Raw genomic sequence first — 27,786 nt, 5'->3', positions numbered from 1 at the left:
CAGTGGCTGCTAACAGCCACTGGGTAGAAAGCGGCGCACACCTCTCGACACCCCTGAGCCGCTCACACCGGTGTTGCTCCTGGTCGTCATCACGACGGCAGTTTCAGGGGCCCATCTAGTCAGCGGCGAGTCACCGCCTGCCTCGATAACGTGTACAGACATTGTTATGGCAGGTGTCCGGACCTCTCAGCAATAGCCCAATCTTTTGACCAGCCAAACTTCAACACCATAACCGGCACTCTTTTCCACTGTGTTTATAATAGCCTCTACGCCTGTTGGAAGTGTTGGAACCGATTTACAGGTATCTATTTGTACCCGTGAATGGGTTCTAGCAGGTGTATTATATAACAGCAAACTTCTCCAAAGGGCCTCTACGTGTTGGATCTGTATCCCCACGCACGCCTATCAAATGACCGGGATGTATATACCCGTGAGTTTATATGAGATACAAATAATAATAATTATTATTATTATTCACCAGCAACTTGCTCTTCTATACGGCCTTGTGGACCGTGAAGTACCGTACTACAAGTATTTACCTGTGCCAGTTCTCGAGAATGGTCGTGCCACGCTCTATTGAGATCGATCTATCATCACTGACAGGACTATTGTAGCCAATAAGCCTGACATTGTGATAATAGATCGATCGCAACGCCGGGCCGTGCTCGTCGACATCACCATCCCCCATGATGAGAATCTTGTGAAAGCCGAGAAGGACAAGTCCAGTAAGTACCTAGACTTGGCTCACGAGATAACCGCCATGTGGGATGTTGATTCGACGATCATTGTCCCGATAGTCGTTTCGGCGAACGGTCTCATAGCGAAGAGTCTCGACCAACACCTTGAGAGACTCTCGCTAGGTGGTTGGATCAAGGGTCAGATGCAGAAGGCGGTGATCTTGGACACGGCGCGGATAGTCCGGCGGTTCCTCTCTCTGCAGCCCTGACCACCGGCAGCTTGGGCCCTGCCTCGCTTCTGGCGGCACCCTAAGTTAGGTTTTTTATAATGTGTTTATATGTATTTTGTATTGTTTTGTAAGTGTTTTATATTTTACTTTTATATACATATTATAAAAATACTAACTTAAGAAAAAAATAAAATAAAGAGAAATAATAATAAAAGAGTGTGGAATTTAATAAGCTTTCGTTTCGCCATACACAGTATTCACATTAAACCCAGATATATATTCCGAGAAAAACCAAAAAAGACTTATACGTTTCAAGATGGCGTTTGATCCCCGTGGTCCTCGAAGCTCCAATTTTATGACACGCAAACAGGGATCCGTGAAATTGTAGGTGTCAAATTTCATTACTGTCACTATTGTTTAAACCCCATTTAAGACCTAAAATCTGTTTTTGCAGTTACATTTTTAAGTCCTAGATATTTTTCCTCCATTTATTGTAGTAAATTTGTATTGCGTGTTACGCAAAATATTAGAAGCATTTATAAAAATATTGACGATTTAGACATTAATTTAACCTCATTACAACAACAACCCGACATTTTAGTTCTCACGGAGTGTCGACTGATAAAGGATAGGCCGCTCCCTATAAAACAAAATTTTTTCCTGTTACAGCACTACCAAGCAAATAACACAAAACGATGGAGTTGTTGTTTACATAAATAACTCAAACCGACACCAGGTTGGAGAGGTTATATTAGCGGACGCGTCATGTCTCCAGATTTCCCTTTCATGTGTCACAATTTTATGTATTTATCGCTCACCGTCAACGGCTAACACAAGTAACTTTATTTCTTCATTAGATTTACATTTAAAAAACAACCATTTGGGTAATAATGTTGTGATCACAGGTGACATAAATATTAATATTCTAAAACAGAATAATTCGACCGATTGCTATCTAAACATGTTGGCTTCCCACGGACTGTTGCCCGCTCATAAACTTAATACCCGAATCAACAGTTGTCTCGACCATATTATAACAAACTTAAACCCCAATTTATTTTTTTCCATGACAACCGTATTAGAAACGACAGTAACTGACCACTTTATGACTCTGCTTAATATTTATTCTAAATCAAAAAATACATCGAAAATTGTCACAAAAACAATCACTGACTATTCTGCTGCGCTTTCCTTGTTTAAAACGAATAACCTTGACGAGTTGCTTAAAATTAAAGACCCTAACCAACTTACAAATAAATTAATCCAACTCATTCAATATGCTATCGATTCCAATACAAAAACAATCAAGATTCCTTGTAATAAACAAAAATTGAAACCGTGGATTACACTGGGCGTACTAAAATGTATTCACCATAGAAACAAATTACACAAAAATCTGCGATGTGACCCCACTAATGAAGTACAACAAATAATTTATCGACGTTATAGGAACTACTGTAATAACCTTAAAATTAAAACAAAAATATGAAAGGGACCTTCACAATAACGCTAAAAACAACAATAAAAACTTATGGAATTCAATAAAAACTATTACAAATCTAAATAAAACGAAATGTAATAACGATGAACTCTTAAACTTATCTGACACCCTCTACCTATCTGCAAACTTAATCAACAAGCACTTTGCCAATGTTGGCCAACAATTGGCAGAGCAAATTCTACCTCCAGGAAATGTAAATTCTAATCTAAGTACTTACCTGAGCTCCTTACATTCACACGTGTCCTCGATCGGTGTAATTGAACCGGATCTAAAGGAAATTTAATCATTGCTTCTAGACATAAAGCCTAAGTCTGCGGCGGGCTGGGACAACATACTGAATATATTTAGAGGTGGAAAGAATTATCATGAGCCTAAAAGACGATTCCGCGGCTGGTTGGGATGGGATATCGAACAAAATAATAAAGACATTCAGACACATCTTGGTTCCACCACTGACACACATATTTTAAAAGTGCATCTCTGAAGGAATATTTCCAAAATGTCTGAAAAAAGCCGTTGTAATCCCTGTCTATAAATCTGGTAGCAAAATACAAGTAACAAATTATAGACCGATTTCTCTTTTACCAGCGACATCTAAAATCCTGGAAAAAAATATTAATAATAGACTTGTTCAATATCTGGAGAAAAATGCCTTCAAGGCAAAGACGCAGTTCGGTTTTAGGTCCAAGTTATCAACCGCAGATGCTGTACACGAATTGACTGACTATTTAGTTCAGGAACTAGACAAGGGAAACAAGACAATTGGAATCTTCCTGGACCTCACAAAAGCCTTTGACACCGTTTCTACTTCCATTTTACTGCACAAGCTTGAATCACTAGGCATTAGAGGCACACAACACAAATTAATCGCGAGCTACCTAGACGGACGAACTCAATGCGTTAAAATAGATAACATTATCAGTTCCGACTTAGATAACACATCTTTTGGCTTGCCACAAGGAAGTGTCCTGGCCTCGACCTTATTTTTAATTTATATTAATGACCTATGCAATCTAAAAATAGATAGTGGCAAAATCATTTCCTACGCAGACACACTGCCCTACTTTTTTCCGCAAAGTCAACAAACGAGGTCTACGAGTTCGCACAACGCGGATTTAATGTTGTAACCGACTGGCTAAAACGTCATCTACTAACACTGAACTCTGACAAAACGAATTTAATAAGTTTTTCCATGCGGAAAACAGATCCGGTCGCACATAACCTCAAACTTTACGCACATAACTGTAAGGAAAAATCGAATAATCCCTGTTCATGCCCATCTCTAGCTATTACTGACAAAATTAAGTATTTGGGAGTCTTGATTGACGAAACCCTCATTTTCAAAAATCACATTGAATCATTATGCAATAGAGTCCGAAAGTTAATATTTGTATTCAAAAAACTTCGTTCGATTGCTGATCTAAATTTAATTAAGCAAGTATACTTTGCACTATGTCAATCAATACTAACCTACTGCATTTGTTCCTGGGGTGGCACAGGTAAAACTAGCCTACTAACCCTAGAAAGAGCCCAGAGAGCGGTACTAAAGGTAGCTACTTTCCGCCCATTTTTATACCCTACTGACCTCCTTTATAAATCATGGGAAGTACTAACTGTTCGTCAATTATATATATTAAGCACAACACTAAAGCAGCACGCCAGAATTCCTTTCAACCCTGAATACAGAAACAAAAGGCGCAAAGATATAATAGGTATTCAAACCGCTCAAAGGAAACACGTATTTTCATCTAGATTTTTTGTCTTCTTGGGCCCATTTTTGTACAACAGGTTAAATGTAAAACTAGACCTATACCCACTTAGCTATGCTTGTTGTAAGAATACTCTACGACGCGCCCTTCAAAATATGACGTACGATGATACAGAGAACCTACTAATAGTCGTAACATGATTGTGTACTTTGAAATTTAATACTTAAGACCCATTTTGTTAAGGCGATAAGACTTCTATTGTGTAAGTACTACTATTAATTTATAATTAAGTGAATAATTAAAAATTGATTAATTTTGTCCTTCGCTGCCTGAAACACAGGAACTCCTAGTTCAGGCATTCGTAAACCACTTTCCTCTACTAACAACTCTTAGTCTTTAAGATGAACCTCTGTACAATACTTTTTTCAATAAATTATTTGTATTTGTGTATTTATAAAATTGGCAAAAACAGAGTTGGTCCCATTATCGGGCATCTCAGTTCAGTCTGCTTCACACTAGGAATATTCCCTGATGCCCTCAAACGAGCTATTATTCATCCAATACATAAGGATGGGGATAGAAAGTGTAGTGTATTGACGCTTCGAGCGCTTACGTCATGGTGACGTCACTGACAGTTAGGCTCAGTCGATATTATACCGTGAGCAGAGCCGGACGTACCGCGTGATGTTTGTGTTGGCGAATCGTTGGAAATACATTACATCGCATGATATACTGAGGTAAATACAGTACATTACATGTGACGACGAGGAAAACAAGAAAAGAGGAAAGGGAAGACAGGTTAGTCGATCTCGATTAATTATCAAGTTTTGTCAGTGTGCAAAAAATTGGTTTAAAATCGAATCCACTGTTTCAAACAAGTGATAAGTGAGAGTACGCACTGGTGGTACACCTTTCACACTCACTTCTAAAAAACAAAGAAAACAATATTTCCATAAAATGTTGATATTGGGGTAGAACGTGTACAAATGTATAGACAAAAGTGGAATTCATATTCCTCCAAGTTTCATATTAAGAGAATATCTCCTGAAAGGGTATAAGCGCTAAATATGGATTCAGCTATTATTTTCTATAACAAGATGTATTTTTTCCGCAAGGATATCTAGGACTTTTTTGTGTAGAATTTAATAAGCTTTAATGTTGCCTTACACCATATTTTCATAGAGAACGTATATTTAGAGTAAAACGCATATTTCTCCAGGATGGTACACATTTTCCAAGATGGCTGCGATTCCTCGAGGTCCCCAAATGTCAAATAGCGTGGACATGAAAAAGAGACCTTTAATTAACATACATACCAAATTTCATATCTTTAGAAGGATTTCGAGGTTAGACTTAATCCGATTGTGCTATAAAGTATATTCACATTTACGGTAGTAGTAGTAAATGCGCTGAGTAAATGTCATTAGATAAAATAATGCCACGGAACTGTGTATTATATAAGATGATTTAGGGGTCGAAAAGGGTTTGAAACTAGTTTTTTTTCTAACACAGAGATAATACGTAAACGTAGCTCTAAAACTGACGTAAAGTACGATGTTCACTTATACGCAATGACGATAAAATAAACATTGAAAAATGCCCGATTAATTTAACAACATACAACATTATAGAGTTGGTGAGGGTTGAACTTGGAAGAGCAAGGGACTGAGTTAATAGGAAAGCGAGGTAACAATTAACACTATTTCCGTTTCAATATATGTATGTCAGGGCATTTGGGAATGGGAAAGAATATTAAAATAAATGAATGTGTATGCGAATGAAAGAAGTATGTCTTTCAAAAAGGATGAAGGGTTTCATTCACGTGCTGCGTACCATGCTGTCGATTATACCTACATTAAAATTTACTGCAGACTTGTAGAGTAGCTATTTACTTGTTTAACGACATCTCAAACTACGAGTATATCTTAAGTACTGGGTTGTTTTGTTTCAAAGAGAATAAATAAGCACAAGATAGCGCTTTCTTACAAGTCAATAATGTACGTATACATGTAGACACCATAAGAAAGGTGCATGACGTGTAAACTATATATTAGTGAGCTCTCCAATAGTTGTAGTACGTATTTATTACTCGAAAGATAAATACCGATATTTTTGTTGAATTCCGATAATTAAAAAAATAAATAGATAATTTTAGCAATCAAAGTTAATGACATCAACGTTATTTGCACTAAAGTCTTTTCATTTCTATTAATACTACTGTTTACCTAAATGGGTTCTGAATTTCTGATAAGACCTTGGCAACTTTCAATTGTAATTAGGTTTAGGTACTAACATTAGGAACGTAAGTCTACTAATAAATCAGTATGAGTTCATCTCGTAATCGAAATAAATATTTTTAATTCATTCATTCATTCATTCATTCAATTGTAGGTACTTACAGAAGGACCAATGTATCCATAAAGAATACCAAGGCGCGTAAAGTAGTGCAAAATATTGATGTCGCAATTTAGACAGCTGAACTAGATGACTATGTTAGTGGTTGGTTGGTGCCAAGCATATATTAATATTTGACAATACAGTTGCCACTAAACAAACGTATGGCGCCGTCCATATTTTGTACCACTTCCGCATCACAGTTTTTTACCTGGTCCAACAAAGATATCCTTATTACTAGAGATCACTTTCGAACATACCTCGATGTTCGTCGGCATCGCCGAGACCGTCGTCCTCCGCGCCGTCAACGTCATAGTCGGCGGATACGATGTCGTGCGCGACAGGCAGAGGCGCGCCAAAGAAAGCCTCTTTAGAACAAAACAAGCGGCCAGTAAGCACGGTTAGGCACATCACGCTTCACACACATTACACCTCAGCTGGTAGAACAGTTATCCGGCTATGTCTTCACCAAGTCCGATGTACGCGTTGGGCCAACTCTGGCCAAGCTCAGGGACATAAAGAGACGAGCGCTTTTACCATCGTGTCCCGCCATTAATCTGGCGCATTGACCAAAGTTGGCTCGAAATTTCTCTGAAGCTGTTTTAGGTCAAACGATACCAATTATTGGTAGAAATGCGCTTATACTTCTTGTTGGGAAAACTGGGAGAATTAATTTACTTTGCATAATGTATAATTGTATACACGGAATTAATTCTAAGAAAGCAATTACATGACGTTCTCTAGTGGCTAACAAGCAGCTCTGCAGCAGCTCACATTATTTTACTAATGATACTTTAACTCTTGAGCGTGTTAATGTTTTTATTTGAACCTTTTAAAATTGTTTTTGTGTTTTGTGTTGCAGTTATTTGACACATGTAGGTATTTCAACACATGTTTTGGAGAATTTTTGGAGTCACTCGAGCGCGTCAGATTAAGATAGGGGGAATACCCAAGGGCTACCTTGCATCCTGTACCACCACCAAGTATGCGTCCTTGAAACCGAGCCTGGAGTCCAGGACAGCCCGTCAGAATAGTAAAAAAAAAATCGCCACCTTGAAATACTCGAGCGCGTCAGATTAAGATATGGTGGATTAATTACTTGTTAAATAGTGCCCATTTCAATGATTTGACGATTTTAGAGATCCGTATGCGAGTGGCGAGCGGTCACAAAGTTACAAAAAAAATTGCAACGACTTATTCGAGCGCGTTCGATTTTTATTTTATTTAAAAGGGAATAATGCAAGAATAGCTAAATAAAAAAAAATGCCGATTTGCGCAAGCCGGAGTGTCAAAAATCGTTTATGAAGTTTAGTGCGCCCAGCTCCTTTTAGGGTTCCGTAGCTAAATAGCAAAAAACAGAACCCTTATGGATTCGTCATGTCTGTCTGTCTGTCTGTCCGTCCGTATGTCACAACCACTTTTTTCCGAAACTATAAGAACTTGAAACTTGGTAAGTAGATGTATTCTGTGAACCGCATTAAAATTTTCACACAAAAATAGAAAAAAAAACCAATACATTTTGGGGGTTCCCCATACTTCGAACTGAAACTCAATTTTTTCCATCAAACCCATACGTGTGGGGTATCTATGGATAGGTCTTTAAAAATGATATTGAAGTTTCTAATATCATTTTTTTCTAAACTGAATAGTTTGCGCGAGAGACACTTCCAAAATGCTAAAATGTGTGTGTGTGTGTCCCCTGTAACTTCTAAAATAAGAGAATGCTAAAACTAAAAAAATATATATGATGTACATTATCATGTACATCATCTAAGATCATCATCATCATAGATCTAGTAAGTAATTTTTTTAATACGTCATAAATCGTAAACCGCAATTTACCTTTCACTCACGTTTCATGTACGGAACCCCCCGTGCGCGTTTTTTTTCCCCTTTAACTTTTTCGCTATTGACTCCTGTTTGTAAATTTAAGTCACATAGATATTATCTAGGTTAAATATAACTTACGGGTGTAAAATTTAATTGTTATTTGTATTATTAGTTGTTGCAATTTTTTTTTCTTTCTTTCTCTCTCACACCGTCTTCACATAGCCCTCCATTGCCATTATTTTAATAATGCGTTTTTAACGTAATAATTAAACAATTGTTAATAATAGGGGAGCCCAAGTAGCTAAATTTGAAATAACTCGAGCTTAAAAAAATCGATGTTAACCAACATTTATTCAGAAATCTTCTAACTGTGATATCTCTTGAACCCGTTGGTCGATTTTGGTCTACTTGGCGGCATTCGACGCAGTTTTTTAGGCACAAAAAATATATATTAATGACAGGAATTTTAAACTTGTGGACATTTTTTTTGTAAATCGTCTGAATAAGGATACTGCTCCACATTATCGTCAGATTAAGGTTTCACATAACTGGGACATGGGACAATCTGAACCAGTCTGTATATTAAACTGCCACGCTCGAGTATTTCAAGAAGGCGGAATTTTTTCGCAACTTTGTGACTCTGCCATTTACTTACGGATCGCTGAAATCGTCAGATTATTGAAATAAACTCTTTTGTAGGGTCCATTTAACAACCCCTTTGAATATGTGACGCGCTCGAGTAAATTATTTTTTTTCCCAATTTTTTACCCTTCCGTATAACCACCCGGACCATGTAAATCGGCAGATTAAAATACCCTTGTTATCAGAAACATGTTGCGCGACTGACACTACCAATATCTGACGCGCTCGAGTAACTCCACATAGAGTTTTTTTTTTCACTGTTTTAAAAATCTGTAGATGCTTTTCTGCTCGCTAAAAAAGTAAATATTATATAACCTTTTTTCCTTCCTATCATCTAATCTAATCTTTCGATTCCAATAAGGTCTCTATGACGCTCGAGTAACTACACATTTAGCATCGCCGCCACCCCAGCTATATTGCATGCACGAAATGTAATGTGTAACAAGTTAGTTATAATGAATCATGTAAACAATACGATATTTATATAGGTATATCTATTCCATTCGAATATTTAAAAAATGTAAATAAAAACAGTTACAAGATTTTGAACAGTTTGAATGGGGTTGGCCGGTCGAAATATTTAGCAGATGGCGCCAGCATAGCTTGCCATGTCAATCCCTAGAGTTGTGTCAAATTTTTGTTTTTTAATGCCCTGGATGCCTCTTTAAGTCAAATCTCATAGAGGCAGGGGCAAGCTATGATGGCGCCATCTATGCAAACCTTTGACAGTTGACAACCCCATAGTTGAGCGATAATTCGTTCAAGATCCGAATGGCATAGACTAGTCGTTATTTCAATGATTACGCAAAACAAACGCCGATACAACCCAATGATCACAGACCATATATTTAACTAGACGCAGCAAATGCTCGTACTTCGGAAAGCCATTTTTTTGTGTATACAATGCACTAATAAGCACCGCCTGGACGCGTTATTGTTGAATGCGTTTTAAGTGCAATGAGCGATGTGTAATCTAAAATGTAGTATTTCATTCATCAACAGCCCTGGTAATGACGTCATTCATAATTTGTAGTAATTAGTTTGAGGTGCTTGCTAAATCTAGTTCAATGTATAGTCTGTGCTGATGATACACCATACACCCAAGGCCTATTTCAGTAATGGTACAGAACAGTAAGAATAAGAATCTTGTATACGATGATTTTATAATAAAATAGCAACGAATGTTCCACTTTTGTTTTATACAGCTCGTTATTTTAACAAAAAGGCCTCCAGTATACCTAGTTTATGATCAAGATGCCACTGGCAAATAAATAATTATAATGTTTACAAGAAGCGGATCGATGTCTACAAGCGATGTTAGGGTACTGACTGATACTTACGGCTGTGGAGAGCCGGCCTCGCATGCCCCACCAGCAGCGAGGAGGGGTAGCTCGCGAAGCTGTGCGCGGCCACCGCTGAAACAAGCCCCACCCCACGTCACAACCACTGTACCGCGAGCCAGGCGCAAATTTCGTCAGTCATCGCCTCCCGGGCGAAAACTCGTATAGCGGTTAACGGCTATGTATGATGAACCCTCGTGAACGTCAGCTGCCGCTCCGTTGGTGGGTTGAGGAATGGCAGCCACCGGAACGCGTAACACGGTCTTTCCACCGCGATACAACCGGCTGACGTTTTGTTTTATTAACAACTAGCTGTGCCCGCGGCTTCGCCTGCGTGGAATTTGGTGTGTCAGTAAGCGGCTAATTCACCCCTAATTTATCTCCCTCTCCCCTGGAGGCGGAACTTGAAGTCAAGTTGACAGATTGATACGCTAGAGGACTGTAGTCGTCCAGATAAAATATTTTACAATTAGGTACCACTAAATAAAACTACACCCTTGACGTGATTTAAACGACATCGTGTATATCGAACGATACAGTACCATTTTTGTATTTTTACGTCCTTGACTGTACCTATCCAAATCATGTCCATGGCAAATATTATCCAAATCGGTCCAAAATGAGGGGGATGCGCGGGATGAACACGGCTTCTCCGGCGCCACGCGCGCTGGGTTGCCGTTTCATCCGAAAGCGAAGCGACCTGCCTGGCTAGAGCGCCACTGAGTCTCTCACCGTGGTCTTTCTCAGACTCCTGAGACCGTGCCCCTTGTAGCCTCAATGCGTTGCGAGACTTTCGCGAAAGATTCGATTTATTTCGGAAAAGCATGGTAACGCGTATAAGTCCCAAATCTTTTGACATTTAGTCCGCAAACGACATAGAAACATTTTTTTCAATGTACCCGCCTTCGTGGCCATTATTAAGAGGAAAGGGTACGGCCGCTTCTCCATACAAACTCAGTCTCCATTTTCCTCTATCATTATGAAAATATTTTAGGTGCATAATTTGATGTATATTTACCATAGCTAAACGCTACGTTTTCTACGTTTGACTTTTTAACATTTTTTGATTATTGTAAAAATTAGGAGCGAAAAACAGATTTCATGCAATTTTTTTAATGCTTTTAACTTTTATAATAAGTAATTAAAAATTCCAAAAACACAAACGTACACGGTACATAGCTGTGGTTGATACACAACTAATTGTGTCAAAATATTTTGAATAATGTTAATATCAAGAGAGGAAAATGAGGACTACAGTTGTACGAAAAGGCGATTTCGCGCGGGTCCTCCACTTTCGTCTTAAGTGCTTAAAGGAGGCGATACGTATGAATATGGATGCGATATAATTACGATTAGGTATAATTCATGATGGAGAAAATTAATAATTTTAAATAATATGCAATTAAACGCGTGTTGATATGCGTGTTGATTTTACCACTACGTAACTATGAATACTTGAACACTTAATGTTTACTCTGTTCCCAAAAAGATGGCACTGTGCAATGTGTGGAAATTAATTTATTGTTCAATTCAAAAATTAAATTTGTTGATATCCGTACCCCCTCTTCTAAACTTAGAGTTAATTTGGCAAAATCCTTCCTCAGTGGCTTATCATGTCACAACGTTTTAATTTCAGCGCCATCTGTTAGTTTGGCAGGGTACTCGATAGCCGTAGGACATATTTGAAGAAAAAGCTTGCACCTCCTTCCTAAGTAGCGCTATAAGATTCAGGTGCAACCTAACTCAATTAGTCAAGTGTGCTCAAGCGATAAAAATGTCGATTACGGCGTTCTCTGAATAAAAGATTTCCTTTGGGAGAATTAATCCTGGTGTTCCTAAGATATATTTAAGAAGTGGAGCTACCCAGATTTTTGATGTAGGGGGGTGGGGATGTTTAAAATTAGGTTCTAAGTTGTTTAGTATCATTTTCAACGAAATCAAAAGACGTATACGTAGATTTCTTGTAAATCAGTTCAGGCGGTTATTGATTCCCCCTACAATATTACACCTTCCTTTTCAGTTTTAAGGTAATTTTTTGGGATAAAAACTACCCTATGTTCTTTTACGGGACTCAAACTATCTCTATACCAAATTTAAACTGAATTGGTTCAGCGGTTTAAGCGTGAAGAGGAATTTAAAAAAGTTTTTTTTCTTCATATTTTTTGTGTTTTCACTCCGGAATGGTGTCATTTTGATATCATAAATGAATTCGGCACTTTTTGATATCATAAATGAATACGGAACTTGGCCTAGCAGCTTAAATTATATAGTTATCAAGATAAAATTTTAACCCCTTTTTCACCACCTTGGGGGATGAATTTTTAAAAATGCTAAAAAAAAATCTTGCTTTTGAATATAATACCTCTTTGCAGTGTCAAGTTAAAATAAAATTTGCACCCCAAGACAAACTTTTATCCCATTTTCAACCCCCTGAGGGGAAAATTTCCAAAAACGTCGAAATTACTTTTTTGTAATCGTCTATTATACCTTTCTAAGAAGTTTCAAAGCATTTGTAATGGATTCAAACTTTTAACTCCCTTTTAACCCCGTTAGGGGACGAATTCTTGAAAACGCTGAAATCACTTTTCCTGTATTATAATAATATGCCCACATACAAAGTTTCAAGTAACGCACTCGAATTGATCTCCATACAAACTTTCAACCTCTTTTTCACCTCCTCAGGGGATGAATTATTAAAAAAAGTTTGCGAAGTTTCAAATTGCTAGCTTAAAGTAAATCTTGAACCCCATACAAACTTTCATTCTCTTTTTAAGTTAGGGGTGAAGTTTCTCAAATTTTTATAGCCTATAACCTGGCCGTGGATTTTTTCAACAGATTAGTAAAGTTTGCATCAAAATCCGTTCAGCCGTTTTCAATTGATGCGCGGTCAAAAAAACAGACAAACAGTTAAACAGACAAACAGACAAAACTTCTAAAAACTGTTGGAACGTGTTCTGTAATCGATTCTAAAAGTATCCCCAGCCAATTTTTTTTGAATGTCTTCCATGTATAGACTTCGACCCTCTTCCGCTTTATTATATGTATAGATAGCATCTAAACTACCATCTGACTAAGTATCAAACGGGAGGCGATGACGCCGATGACTGAAAAGAATTTTCTTTTTTACATGTTCATGTGACCAGCTGACGGTCTTTCCACAGCGATACAATCGGCTGACGATTTTGTTTATTAACAATAGCATCTAAACTATCATCTGACAAAGTATCAAGCGGGAGGCGATGACAATTTTTTTTTATAGACTTTATTTGCTGCCATTCCTCAACCCACCTACGGAGCGGCAGCTCACGTTCACGAGGGTTCATCATACATAGCCGTTAACCACTATACGAGTTTTCGCCCGGGAGGCGATTGGTCATGGAAACCTGTTCCTGGCCCGCGGTCTACACCGTCCACCACCCGACACCACACACGCACGCACGCAACACATCACTAGTAACTATGTACTATCACTTATACTATACTCACGCCCACCGTAATTCGGCCGATCTGGAACAACAACAAACATTATAATCCATGTGTATTTTGTTACAATTATTTGTAAAATGTTGTAGAGTTCGAGCATGAGTAGAAGTTATTCGAGTATCAGTAGCCCTTCGCCGGTCGGATATAAAAAGTGAACATACGGCGCATCCCAAATTGATCTTTCGTTACTTGCATTCTAGCAAAGAGAATATGCTTAAACACGGTACTCGACTGAAAAGCTCTCTATTATATCACGATTGTATAAAATATTATTTGGAATTTTTGTGGTAAGTACTCGTAATACTGTTTATAATTGCGAAAAGTCTTCCTTTTTAGGGTTCCGTACCTAAAGGGTAAAAACGGGACTCCGCTGTCCGTCCGTTTGACCGCATGTCTGTCTGTCCGTCTGTCACCAGGCTGTATCTCAAGAACCGTGGTAGCTAGACAGTTGAAGTTTTTACAGATGATGTATTTCTGTTGCCGCTATAACAACAAATACTAAAAACACAATAAAATAAATATTTAAGTGGGGCTCCGGGGGCCAAACGTGATTTTTCCCCGTTTTTTTGCGTAATGGTACGGAACCCTTAGTGCGCGAGTCCGACTCACTCTTGGCCGGTTTTTTTTAATTACATCGGTGACATTCAATGGCTTTCTTTTCAACGTCAGTCGTAAAAGAATAGGGTACTAGCCCCGGTGTAGTGGAGTTGGTCTAGAGTAAACTATAGCATCATAATCTCTTAAAACCTTGTCTGATGTGTCTTAGACAAGCAACAAGAAAATAAAGGGTAGATAAATAGTAACAATACTCATGTCTTCTTTCTTTTATGGAGGCTTTAAATTTATATACCGCAATATAGGTACATTATTACATATTTTCTTTACATATTGTAATTATGATGTCTCACATTGATTAAGATAAAGATCATAATATATGGGCAGGTCTCACCAGTGAACATAATCTTTTATAAAGGGATGCTCCAGATAACTACTCTGTTACTGTCTGCTACTCTTTGTTAGATATGGATTATCTTTACATCAAAACTCTTATCTTTATGTGTAAAAACTTAGAACGCAGTAAGTAAATCTCTTATTCCCTGGAGCGTTCATCGATTTAACACTCAATAGATGGCGTTGACGCGCGGTACGCGAGCGCCGGCAACTATAACGCGTTTTGAACGCAGAGAAGAATAATCTTGATCGTTGTCGATTTCAATAGCAAGTAACATTATTTTTATTGTTATAGCCACTCCTTTATTTCATTATATATGCATGGTAGTAGTGAATTCAGTTTATTATGTTAAGAAAATATACATACTTGTATGTACCCAGAGATGACCAGGGTGCCTAGCCAAGATGCCAACCGTTTAGTTTACATTAAAACCAAATCTGTAGCTGGACTCTGAAATGGGTAATAGAAACGCGTTCCGTGTGTCTTTCGCTTTCCAAATAACCAGGGTGCCTAGCCAAGATGCCAACCGTTTACGCTCCGTAGCAAACGAAACGTAACTGTCTCTGTCGCACTAATATGGAAGGGTGATAGAGAGAGATTACGCTATTGTTCGCTTCGGAACGAACGACTGGCATCTTGGCTAGGCACTCAGGTTTAGTACCTACAGTTTACGTTAAAACCACTTAAAACCAAATCCGTAGCTGGCGTAGCTGGCCACTGAAAGCCAGATGCCAAGATGCCAACCATTGGTTCCGTAGCGAACGATAGGGTAATCTCTCTCTATCACTCTTCCATATTAGTGCGACAGAGACGGTTGTGTTTTGTTCGCTACGGAGCGTAAACGGTTAGCATCTTGGCTAGGCACCCTGGTCATCTGCAAAGCGAAACACATACGGAACGCGTTTCGACTACCCATTCAGAGGCCAGCTACAGATTTATCTTATCTTATCTTATAGTTTCGGGGGCCCTTACGGATACACTTCGACCCATAGGGATCTTTTGTGCAGTTACCCCCTAGGAAAGATCCGTCCGCTACTCAAGAGCCTTCCCCACCATCTCCATATGCCGGATGATGGACCTTATGGGTAGCTTTTTGAATTCCTTTGGTACCAGGTAGCCTGTTCCAAAGTCCTTCATTCTTTGTCTGGCGAGGGCGTGACATTCACAGATAAGGTGTTCTATTGTCTCTTCCTCTTCGCCACACATACGACAATCGGTGTTGTCAGCGTGCCCCATCTTGGCCAGGATTCCCTTGACCCCGTAATGGCCAGTAAACACCCCCGTTATTATTTGGAGTTGCCGTTTGCTAAGTTTCCAAAGCTTTTTGCTCCAACCAGAGTCTACCCCTTGTATAAAGAGCTTTGAGTGCTTTAGACCCGTCAAGCTACAGATTTGGTTTTAATGTAGACTATAGGTACCTAAACGGTTGGCACCTTTTCTACAGAGGCCAGCTACAGATTTGGTTTTAATGTAAACTATAGGTACCTAAACGGTTGGCTAGGCACCCTGAACAGACCCGAATCACCTAAGCGAAAAAATTTAATATTTGTGGTATAAAATGTACCTATGATCACCTAAGGATCAAGATTTTCTAATCGCAGTATACACCACTTCTCGGAACTGGCTCGCTGGTTACGAGCGCAACGAACACCTGACGATCGAGCACGGGTCCGTCCCCTAAGCGCGCTCGGCGGAGACTGGCCGCGCAGGGTGTCGGTGCATACGTCTTTTAAAAATATTTAAATTTACGGCAAAATAGGTCCTATAGGTATGTTTTTTTTTATGGGTTTACATAAAGTTTGCTATAATATTATTTTGAGGGCAAGATATAAGTACAATTTGCGATAAAAAAATATAATGCGACCCTGTTTTCACCGAAAAAATTAAGAAAACTCGGAAGGTATTTTATCAAATTTTTTAAATGAATCTTTGATTTTCAATCATTTCAGCCCCTCGTACAAGATATGGTGAATTGAATTGTAATCATTCATGTACCAAATGATTCTTGTTTACTGCAAAATTGACAACCGAAACGACACTTCTCACTGCAAATGTTGAAAAATACTCCCAAGAAAACTCATTTATTTTAGGTTTAAAAAGAGAAAATGAAAACATTAACTATTTCAGTCGCTAGTTTCGGAAATGATTATTTACGATTATATTATTATAAAAATATTAAAGTCAATTCTGTTTTCGCTTATGAATACTTTGTTATGATGTAAATCTTACATTTTGTTTTGTGTCATATATATAATTTGCTTTACTAGTAATTTGTTAATTTGTGGTAATTATTTTTTATTTTGAATTATTTTGGAGAAAAAAATATTCGAGAGAAAAAATGTAACTGTGTTGCATTTAGGATAGTGTTTTTAGTGTGAAAACATAGTTTGTGTCAATTACGTCCAATGCAATCTGATACTATGTCATAATATTCTAAATAACACAAAAAAAATTTAGAGTTAAAAAAAATTACTTAGGTTGAATTTAATCGTTTAAATAGGTCCATTAAATGATTTTGGGTCTTATTAAGGCATAGCTTCATAAGATATTTGATGATTTTGTTGTAACAGGCTGTCACCGTTACAAAAGAATATTAAAGATATTAGAGTTTACATCTTATTAATTTGAAATGCGGGATAAATAAGATATATGAATTTGTGTCACTTGCATCCACTGCATAAACAAATATTACAAAAATATTATTTGCGTTCAAACGAAGCTAGCGGGCGGTCTGAATGGGCAACGGAGGCCGTGCAGGGTGGGGCCGCGGCGTGACCTTGCCGTACGCAACGCATGTTTACTTCGCCTGTGCGCCAAATTAACGCAACTTATTCAAAGAAGTTATACTACTACAAGCAAGCAAAGAATGCGTCGAATTATCTTTTACCTATTTAAAACTTATAGATATTGTACAATGTCACCATTATGCAAAAGAACTGTAAGTACATGTTTGATTTGCGAGCGAGCTGGCAACATTGCGTAGGGAAAGCTTAAAAATATCGCGTTTACTTGAACGCCACATACATTTGTGACAGTGATAGGGAAAAGGTACCACTAAAGTAAAATTTGGTTATTAATACCGTGACTTTCTTTCATTCTTTGATAAAATTCTACTTTGATAAAAAAATAGCTATTTATGCAACAAGTGCGGAAATCATCTTTACGCACGTGTATCATACAATGTTTTACTATGCATTGTGCGAGTAAATAAAAAAACATATCATGGCAAATAAGTTTAATTATTAAAAGGAGTGTTTTAAATCGACACGAGTTGCGAATTACCTATTCGCACGTGTATCGTACGTTTTACAGTACATATGGCCCTTTAAACTTTCGACATATGCACGAAAAGTGCTCTTTTCCGCACTAGTGCGAGAAAGTAGCACCATATGTACTGTAAAAAAAAATGAAAACAAAAAGCACTAGTGCGGAAAAGTAGTACTTTCCGCACGATATGGCTCCGTAGGAAACGCACTTTTCGAGCACATAGAGAGCAAAAAATATAGGGCTGTATCTCCTAAACCATGCGTCGTAGCGCAAAAATAATAAAATTTTCGTTCCCCTTTATGTAACCCTAAAGTAATACATGAAAAATACAATGAAAAAAAAAGAAAAAAATCTTTATAGGGCTGTATCTCCTAAATCGTGCATCGTAGCGCAAAAATAATCACATTTCCGCTCCCCTTTAAGAAGCCCCTAATTAAGATTTAAAAACGCAAAAAAGAAAAAGAGGAAAAAATCTTTATAGGGCTGTATCTCCTAAACCGTGCGTCGTAGCGCAAAAATAAACAAACGTTTCGGTCCCGTTTATGTAACCATTAATTTATATTTAAAAAAAAACGCAATAAAAAAAAAACAAAAAAAACTTTATAGGGCTGTATCTCCTAAACCGTCGTCGTAGCGCAAAAATAATGAAATTTTTATTCCCCTTTATGGAACCCCAAAGTAATATACAAAAAACACAAACAAAAAAAAAACAAAAAAATCTTTATAGGGTTGCATCTCCTAAACCGTGCATCGTAGCGCAAAAATAATCATTTTTTCATTCCCCTTTAAGAAACCCTTAATTAATACTTAAAAAAAAAAACAAAAAACCAGGAAAAAATCTTTATAGAGCTATATCTCCTAAACCGTGCGTGGTAGCACAAAAATAATCAAATTTTCGTTCCCCTTTAAGAAACCCTTAATTAAAACTTAAAAAAAAACCAGGAAAAAAAACTTTATAGAGCTATTATAGCTATATATATTATTATACAGATATATTATTATATATATGTATATAGATATAATATCTCCTAAACCGTGCGTGGTAGCGCAAAAATAATAAAATTTTCGTTCCCCTTTATGCAACCCATAATTTATATTTAAAAAAACGCATTAAAAAAAAAATATATATAGGGCTGTATCTCTTAAACCATGCGTCGTAGCGGAAAAATAATAAAATAATAAAAAGTAATATACAAAAAACACAATGAAAAAAATGAAAAAAAATAACGAAAAAACTTTATAGGGCTGTATCTCCTACACCGTGCATCGTAGCACAAAAATAATCAAAGAAACCCCTTTAAGAAACCCCTAATTAATACTTAAAAAAACAAAAAAAAAAACCAGGAAAAATAACTTTATAGAGCTATATCTTCTAAACCGTGCGTGGTAGCGCAAAAACAATAAAATTTTCGTTCCCCTTTATGAAGCCCCAAAATAATTTACAAAAACATAAGAAAAAAAATGAAAAAAATAATAACAAAAAAACTTTATAGGGCTGTATCTCCTAAACCGTGCATCGTAGCGCAAAAATAATCAATATCCGTTCCCCTTTAAGAAGCCCCTAATTAAGATTTAAAAACGCAAAAAAAAGAGGAAAAAAATTATTTTAGGGCTGTATCTCCTAAACCGTGCATCGTAGTGCAAAAATAATAAAATTTTCGTTCCCTTTTATAAAACCCCAAAGTAATATACAAAAAACACAATGACAAAAAAAGAAAAAAAAACTAGGGATGTATCTCCTAAACCGTCCATGGTAGCGAAAAATAATCAAATTTTCGTTCCCCTTAAGAAGCCCTTAATTAAGATTTAAAAACGTAAAAAAGAAAAAAAAAATCTATATAGGGCTGTATCTCCTAAACCGTGCGTCGTAGCGCAAAAATAATCAACTTTTCGGTCCCCTTTATGTAACCATTCATTTATACAAAAAAAAACGCAAAAAAACGCAAAAAAAAACAAAAAAACAGATTTTTTTTATAGGGCTGGATCTCCTAAACCATGCGTCGTAGCGCAAAAATAATAAAATTTTCGTTCCCCTTTATGAAACCCCAAAGTAATATACAAAACACACAATGAAAAAAATAAAAAAAACTTTATAGGGCTGTATCTCCTAAACCGTGCGTCGTAGTGCAAAAATAATCAACTTTTCGGTCCCCTTTTTGTAACAACCATTAATTTATATTTAAAAAAAAAACGCAAAACAAAACAAAAAAAAAATCTTTATAGGGCTGTATCTCCTAAACCGTGCGTCGTAGCGCAAAAATAATCAAATATTCTTTCCTCTTTATTCAACCCTTAATTTAAATTTATTAAAAAAAACGCAAAAAAAGTTACATATAAATGATTACAATGGGCAATTCCTGTTCTTTAATGAGAAGTAACAATACTAGGTGTACCGTTTACCTGAGGTTGTTGATAGGTGATGAATGCGTTTGCGTTAAGTGTCATTTTGTATGGGATTTTGAGTTTCCACTTGAAATTTTCACTAGGTTTCCTGTTTTAAATTAGTACTAAATGTTGTATCAGTTTTTGTCCAAAATGGATTTAGGTAAATTTTGCGAGCTTTCACTAAACTGCTGTAACTCGGAAACTTAGAATCTACAAAGGGGATCTACTAAATTATGACACGTATTAAAGCCTGACCAGTAATATATGATCATTGTCAAGAGGGCGCTGTTCATTCTCATGTATAGGGTGACAGTTCAGTATAGTATGAAAAAATGAGTTCCAGTGAAATTCCGCAACATGGCGCGTGATCATATATTCCTGGTCAGGCTTTACTTAGATTTTTTTTATATTGATAAAAATAATGTTATCCGTTGGAGACGTCCTGAAACGAAAGCGTTCAATTCATGTTATGTTGTGGGGGCTTGGCTAACGATAATCGCAAGACATAATTTTGTAACATACTATACCAGGTGGGGCCTGTAACTCGACCAAAATAATTAATACATAATATTCTACTCATCAAATGATGGCACTTTTTTTCAATAACTTTCAAATATGTAGGTATTATAAAGTTTTGTATTTAATGTACATCATCATCATTGTAATTTATGTTGCTTGCCACGCTTAAACATAACAAAAATCACAATATATTGCGCCTTAAAGTAAACTTAAAAAGTTTACTAAAAATCGAAAAAAAGTAATTTTTAAGTCGCTGATGTAACATTCTCAATCAAAAGGTAGGTACCACTTTGTCGTTTACCATAAAGACGAAATTTGATTATATCTTTATACAAATAACCTGTCAGAGTCATCGACAAAGTGGTACCTTTTGATTAGGAACGTCACAAATGTTGGTCAGTATGAGGAGTGCAGCCTACAGTTTATTTTTAATTATATTTACATACCTACTACGGTAAGATTGATAAGACAATGTAATTATGCCTCCGAATGAAATAAATACACTGTATCGCAAAACTAAGTGGCGAGACAGCTCATAATGCCATCTCTTTCACTCTTGGTTGGTATTAACAAGGGTAAAGGAGATAGATAGTATTAAGATCTCAGTCGCCAGCTGATATTGCGGCAAGTATAATAAGCACCCCACCCGCGTAGGTACCCTTCCCCGCGCACGCCCTTCTTGCTCAATTGAGTTTTATTTTGCCAGATAGTAAAAAAACCGTGGATCAAAATGACCCAAATTATGAATGATGTCTCAATGTGGTATTATAATATTGTAGACGTAAACTTAATAATATGTTTTTTTTTTGTGGCAGATACAGGTTGTTAATTAGAAAAATTTTTTTTTTTAAATAAAAGCGGTGGATGAATTTGACACAGATTTGTTTGAATAACATATAACAATGTTCTGTAAAGTACAACACTTCACTTACCGACTCTAATATTATTTTAGGCGTTTTAGGATCAATATTAGGTATTTATTAAATGCCATTATACCCGTTGGTGAAAATGACACAAAATGCGTGTGTACGTCGGAAGCCACTTTGCCTTTACAGGGAAACAAAGAATTTCGTCTCTAATATTTTTTTCACAGAATGCTGATTGAAAAAAGAAATACCAAAATTTCTACTTAAGCAAATACCTAGGATGGCACAAAATATTATTTTTAGGTTTAGTATATGGTCTGGAAACTACATATAAAAAATAAGCAACATTAATATTCTTATAACCTCAGAAGTTATTGGTACAGGTCTATAATAGTTACGTCGTAATGTTGAATGAAAAAGGAAGCATTTTGCAAAATACGCTCGTTTGTAGGAATAAGGAGAAGTTCAAACCCTAATTTTATTATTGATAATTCTCATGTAATTGGTGGGAGAATTTTTTAAAATTTCTCTACTTTTTGCCAGGAAACTCAAAAGCCAATGTTGACATTTCTCATAGCAACTTGTTTTATTTTGCCTTAATTTTAATTTTTTGATGGAATATAGAGATAGGTATAGGTTTCCATGATAGATAATATATAGATATACAAATTCATGCCAAAAATACAAGTGCTTGTTTTTGGGTAGATTTTGAGACATTTATATTTATAAATTATTTAATTATCTTCTATAAACATCTACACTGTTAAAATGGACTAAATACGAATATAATGATAGGATTAAACGAACTTACCTGAAGTGAAGTTCAATCCTGATTACATGAAGTATTTAGTCCTGGATAAGGGGTATCCCGACCCTCCTCGAGTAACCATGGATCCATTGGTTACTTCCCATTTAGTGCATGAATACTCTAAACCATGGAGACTATATAAAGGAGCCAAATCTCTATGTATGAAAAGTGTCCATCAAAAAACAGTAATTAGGCGGCGCCACCATACACCGAAATACTACCAAAAACAACCTACGTAATTTGGTCGGGTTATTTGTTGCCTTATATGGTTCATGTTATACTCATGTCCCAGACCCTAACTAGCGCCACCGGAGAGATTAGGAACTATTATTTAAAGCTGAGAGTCTGAGTCGGACTCGCACACCGAGGGTTCCGTACTTTTTAGTATTTGTTGTTACCACCTCCGAGCCCGCGTAGTACGTGCGGAACTTGTGCTTCGTCAGAGAACCCTCTGCGATCTGCACGTTTACAACACGTAAGTTCGGTCACAAAGGTCTTGACTGGTAAAATGTAATTCAGCCTTCAATAAAAAAACCGGCCAAGTGCGAGTCGGACTCGCGCACGAAGGGTTCCGTACCATTACGCAAAAACGGCAAAAAAATCACGTTTGTTGTATGGGAGCCATACTTACATTTTTTTTCTTTATTTAGAAACAAACAGTCTCTTATATTAATAAGTTGTTACAATATAGGGTAATCAGAATTATAGACCCCACAGTTTCCTAAAATTTTATTCTGTTTTTAGTATTTGTTGTTATAGCGGCAACAGAAATTTATCATCTGTAAAAATTTCAACTGTCTAGCTATCACGGTTCATGAGATACAGCCTGGTGACAGACGGACAGCGGAGTCTTAGTAATAGGGTCCCGTTTTTACCCTTTGGGTACGGAACCCTAAAAACGTTGTCCAAATCATATTGCCCCTTTATTGTCCTCTTTTCTGTCTACGAGTATGGCACTTCTGCATGCATGGCCTCCAGTTTTTAGTCGAAAGTCGACTTTTTACTACATTAGCATAGCCGTGTAGCTCTACCCGCTAATAGCCCTTTCTATATGTGTTACTCTTAAATTCCTACATGTAAAAATTAGAAAAACAAATAGTTTTTTTTTCGCTTCGTACAATTGGTATTTCTTGTATTTAATTTTGTTATTGTAGAATATTTCCATATTAAATTAAACTACATTTATAATAATGAAAACCCTAGTTTTAGTACAAACCTTAGAATAAATATGCTCTGGCTAGACGAGAACATATGGATCGGGGCTAGTACTTCTCGCTAGAAAAATAAATAGTACCTACCACTGCAATCCGCAACATGGCGAAGGCCAAATAAAATCTTGCTTTACATCCGTTACTTATGCATATCAAAGATAGATATAACTCCGTAATAGATGGATACAGTCTAAGGAAAAAACGTGCCTCGAAAATCAAGAAAATTTGATTCTCGTTCAGAGGGCGCTACTAGTTTTGGCCTAGTCGTATAGATGGCGTTGACGGTTTCGTTTGTTATTTAACAATTTTAACGCATATCAGTGAGAGAACATGGGTCAAAATCATAAAAATAATTAATGCAAATAAAAAAAAACATTTATCCATATTTAAATACATTCTATCGTATTTTTATAAATCTTCATTTTTAGTTTTAAAGTGTGTCGACAGATGGCAGTGAATTTACTGGGGTTACAAAATTTACTATGACAGTACCGCTCTAGTATAAGTTACTCTATGTGCATACTAATGGGGTTGGCAACTGTCAAATATTTGCAGATGGCGCCAATGGCGCCATCATAGCTGCTTGCCCTTTTGTCCAGGGCATTAAAAAAACAAAAATTTGACACAATTCTAGGGATTGACAAGGCAAGCTATGCTGGCGCCATCTGCTAAACACATCGACCGGCCAACCCCATTCTCCAAGTGTTTGATGTACCTAGGTATGTTTTAGTTAGTGAGAACAGAGTAGGTACTCACTGGGTTCATCCACTGACTGAGTGTCGACGGCGTTGGTTGCGTTCGGCTTCACTACGACGAGAGAGGTCAGCGGGGTCACCACCTCGTACTTTAATCAAACGTAAACATACATACATATATATATGTATGTATAATAACGGCGAGAATAAAGTTTCATAATCACATATTTTTGTCTTGATCAATATTTTATACCTTGAGTAGCTCCTCCTTCAAAATACGCAATAGGTATAAAATGGTTATTGATTGATGATTATCTGGTATTAATGTGTATTGTATAATTGTATATAGTCGGCTCCGAGGAATTATAACAAGCCTATGCTTGCTTCTCACGTCTTTGATGATGAGCCTCTTATCCTATCTTTTGCTTATTCGTAATTTTGGCCACATCGGCTGATTATCCTGGGCTAGGCATTTTAATCTATTAATATATAGTATATATAGCTTGCTGTTCCTACTGTTTGGTGCGACGTGCGACCTTTATACGACTTAAGTTCAAGCTTTGTTTAAAACACGGTGTATATATAGCTTGCTGTTCCTACTGTTTGGTGCGACGTGCGACCTTTATATGACTTAAGTTCAAGCTTTGTATAAAACACGGTGTATATATAGCTTGCTGTTCCTACTGTTTGGTGCGACGTGCGACCTTTATATGACTTAAGTTCAAGCTTTGTTTAAAACACGGTGTATATATAGCTTGCTGTTCCTACTGTTTGGTGCGACGTGCGACCTTTATATGACTTAAGTTCAAGCTTTGTTTAAAACACGGTGTATATATAGCTTGCTGTTCCTACTGTTTGGTGCGACGTGCGACCTTTATATGACTTAAGTTCAAGCTTTGTATAAAACACGGTGTATATATAGCTTGCTGTTCCTACTGTTTGGTGCGACGTGCGACCTTTATACGACTTAAGTTCAAGCTTTGTTTAAAACACGGTGTATATATAGCTTGCTGTTCCTACTGTTTGGTGCGACGTGCGACCTTTATATGACTTAAGTTCAAGCTTTGTTTAAAACACGGTGTATATATAGCTTGCTGTTCCTACTGTTTGGTGCGACGTGCGACCTTTATATGACTTAAGTTCAAGCTTTGTTTAAAACACGGTGTATATATAGCTTGCTGTTCCTACTGTTTGGTGCGACGTGCGACCTTTATATTACTTAAGTTCAAGCTTTGTTTAAAACACGGTGTATATATAGCTTGCTGTTCCTACTGTTTGGTGCGACGTGCGACCTTTATATTACTTAAGTTCAAGCTTTGTTTAAAACGTTAATTGTTAAATTGTTCCTAATTGTTACAGATCTACTCTTAATATATTTTAAGTTATGTTATCATGTTATGTTTTTCACATGTATGAAGCTTATATTCGTTTTGTTTCAGTATAAAGAATATTTTGCGATACTCTACCAGGGTCTATGTCCCTAAATGTTACCATGTAATGTAAAAGTGTACTTGGATGCAATAGGTTAGATGACAAATTTTTAGTAATGGTATCAATCGATCAGGTTTATATTTAAGATCAAATGTCTATATGGGACCCATTGCATTAAAGCAATACAAAAGTCAGAAATAATAGTCAAACCCCGACAGTCGTACTTCACTCGCGAAACGCTTCTAACAAAACGATAAGTGAACGTGAAGTCAAGTTCACTGAGAGCCCATTTTGAATGTATGGACAAAATAATATTGCGTTTTTGTCGGTGAAATATTGCGTTTATGTATGTTGCTATACAATATTTTTTTTGGATAAAATGTAAGGAATCGAATGGTACCCTTAGTTTTTGCCTTTTTGAAGGTTAAAAAATTACTTAAATTATAAAACTTTCAAGTCCTGTATTTTTGTATTATTTCCATATATTATTTATTGTGATTAATTGCTCATTTGCTATCTATGTTACTAGATTTTGTTATTAAATTCAACATGTGTCATCATCCCTATTAAAGATCTCTCTATCTCTATCTTATTCTTAATTATTAGCCACCGATCTCTCTGATCTTGTGCGCGGTCTTTAGGTACTAATAATTGTCTTAAAAATGTGCATTGACACGTTTTCAATTAATCATCTACGACAAGGCTTCCGACCAATGTGTTATTCAATACGGCAACGATCGTTAAGTGGCCCTCGTGTTAATATTATAGCAGCAGGTACCTTGAGCGCCAGTTCCTTGGCCTTGGCCTCGGGGCCGCCGCCGGCTGGCTGGCCGTCGGCGGCGTCTTTGCGGTCCAGCAGCTGCCGGATGGTGAGGCTCACCCACAGCCGCTCCAGCGGCAGGTACTGGTCGCGGGCGCGCGCTACCGGCACGCGGGGGAACACCGTGTAGCGTCTCTGACAAAAACATTATAACACCATTTGCACCAACCACATTAGGTGGACTGATCAACGTCACTCACCACTACTCAGCAGTGAACTATCAAACTTCCTATACAATTCCACCCAATACAAACGCTTTAATGGTGACAGACTGTTCGGTGCAACCGACCCTTACTAATAAACGCCTGTCAAATAAAAAAAGCTGCTATCATTTGTCAGTCACATTTACAGTTGTATGTATTTGTTAAAAGAGACAATATTGAACAGAAGCGTATTTTTATGATTAACGGGTTAAGTAAGTATATAGATACTATAGTGTTACTGCACTATAGTCAGCGCAACGTAAGAATTGCTATTTGACAGAAGTTATGATATTGTATATGTCGCAGGCATTTTGTAAGAATTCCGCCGTTTACTAACGGCGCCGTCATGTTATAAACGCGAAGCGGTTTGCAAATTGCGCTTAATAGTGTCAACGTCAAACGTTGGGGTTTTGCTAGGGTGACCATGGCTTAAAAAAACTTAAACCTCAAAACTTAATTAACTAGATGCGGGGCTCCTATTTCTGGGCGGTTTACCCTTCGGGCATCTGAAGCCACCTACCTAACAAACCTAACCTACCTATCCATTGATTTAGTGTGACGTCCGTGAAAACATTACACTTTGGGGAAAAAAGCGTAGGTAGGTAAGTAGGTTAGATGTATTCACGGACGTCACACTAAATCAATAGGTAGGTAGGTTAGATTCGTTAGGTGGCTTCAAATGCCCGAAGGGCAAACCGCCCAAGAGTTAAGTTGTGAAGTAAATGTTTTTTGAAAAGAAACAGTCCGACGAACTCCAGATTTCACGGACACCCCAGCGTTTTTCATAGTGTTGATGTGCAGCGCCACGCGTGGTAAATTAAAG

At 37.1% G+C, this 27,786-nt stretch overlaps 1 protein-coding gene and 1 long non-coding RNA gene across 7 annotated transcripts in view; both read right to left on the bottom strand.

Annotated features, from left to right (window-relative positions):
• Positions 1-27,786, bottom strand: part of LOC134754980 (uncharacterized) — a 543,731-nt gene that overhangs the window by 217,614 nt on the left and 298,331 nt on the right. The gene's annotated exons all lie outside the window — the stretch shown is intronic.
• LOC134754824 (inter alpha-trypsin inhibitor, heavy chain 4-like) overlaps positions 1-27,786 on the bottom strand; it is a 169,037-nt gene that overhangs the window by 17,013 nt on the left and 124,238 nt on the right. For 2 of the 6 annotated variants that reach the window (XM_063691244.1, XM_063691245.1), the window contains exons 14-18: positions 26,719-26,895; positions 24,571-24,658; positions 13,810-13,830; positions 10,324-10,398; positions 6,772-6,879 (exon numbers count right to left, since the gene is read on the bottom strand). In XM_063691244.1, the coding sequence (XP_063547314.1) occupies positions 6,772-6,879; positions 10,324-10,398; positions 13,810-13,830; positions 24,571-24,658; positions 26,719-26,895 (469 nt within the window). The remainder of the gene's footprint in view (positions 1-6,771; positions 6,880-10,323; positions 10,399-13,809; positions 13,831-24,570; positions 24,659-26,718; positions 26,896-27,786) is intronic. The other 4 variants (XM_063691247.1, XM_063691249.1, XM_063691246.1 and 1 more) reach the window with 3 other exon arrangements.

The sequence above is a fragment of the Cydia strobilella genome, chromosome Z, assembly GCF_947568885.1.
Source record: "Cydia strobilella chromosome Z, ilCydStro3.1, whole genome shotgun sequence".
NCBI classification, from domain to species: Eukaryota; Metazoa; Arthropoda; class Insecta; order Lepidoptera; family Tortricidae; genus Cydia; species Cydia strobilella.
The sequence above is the reverse complement of the archived record's forward strand: the minus strand, read 5'-3'. Positions and strand labels throughout refer to the sequence as shown.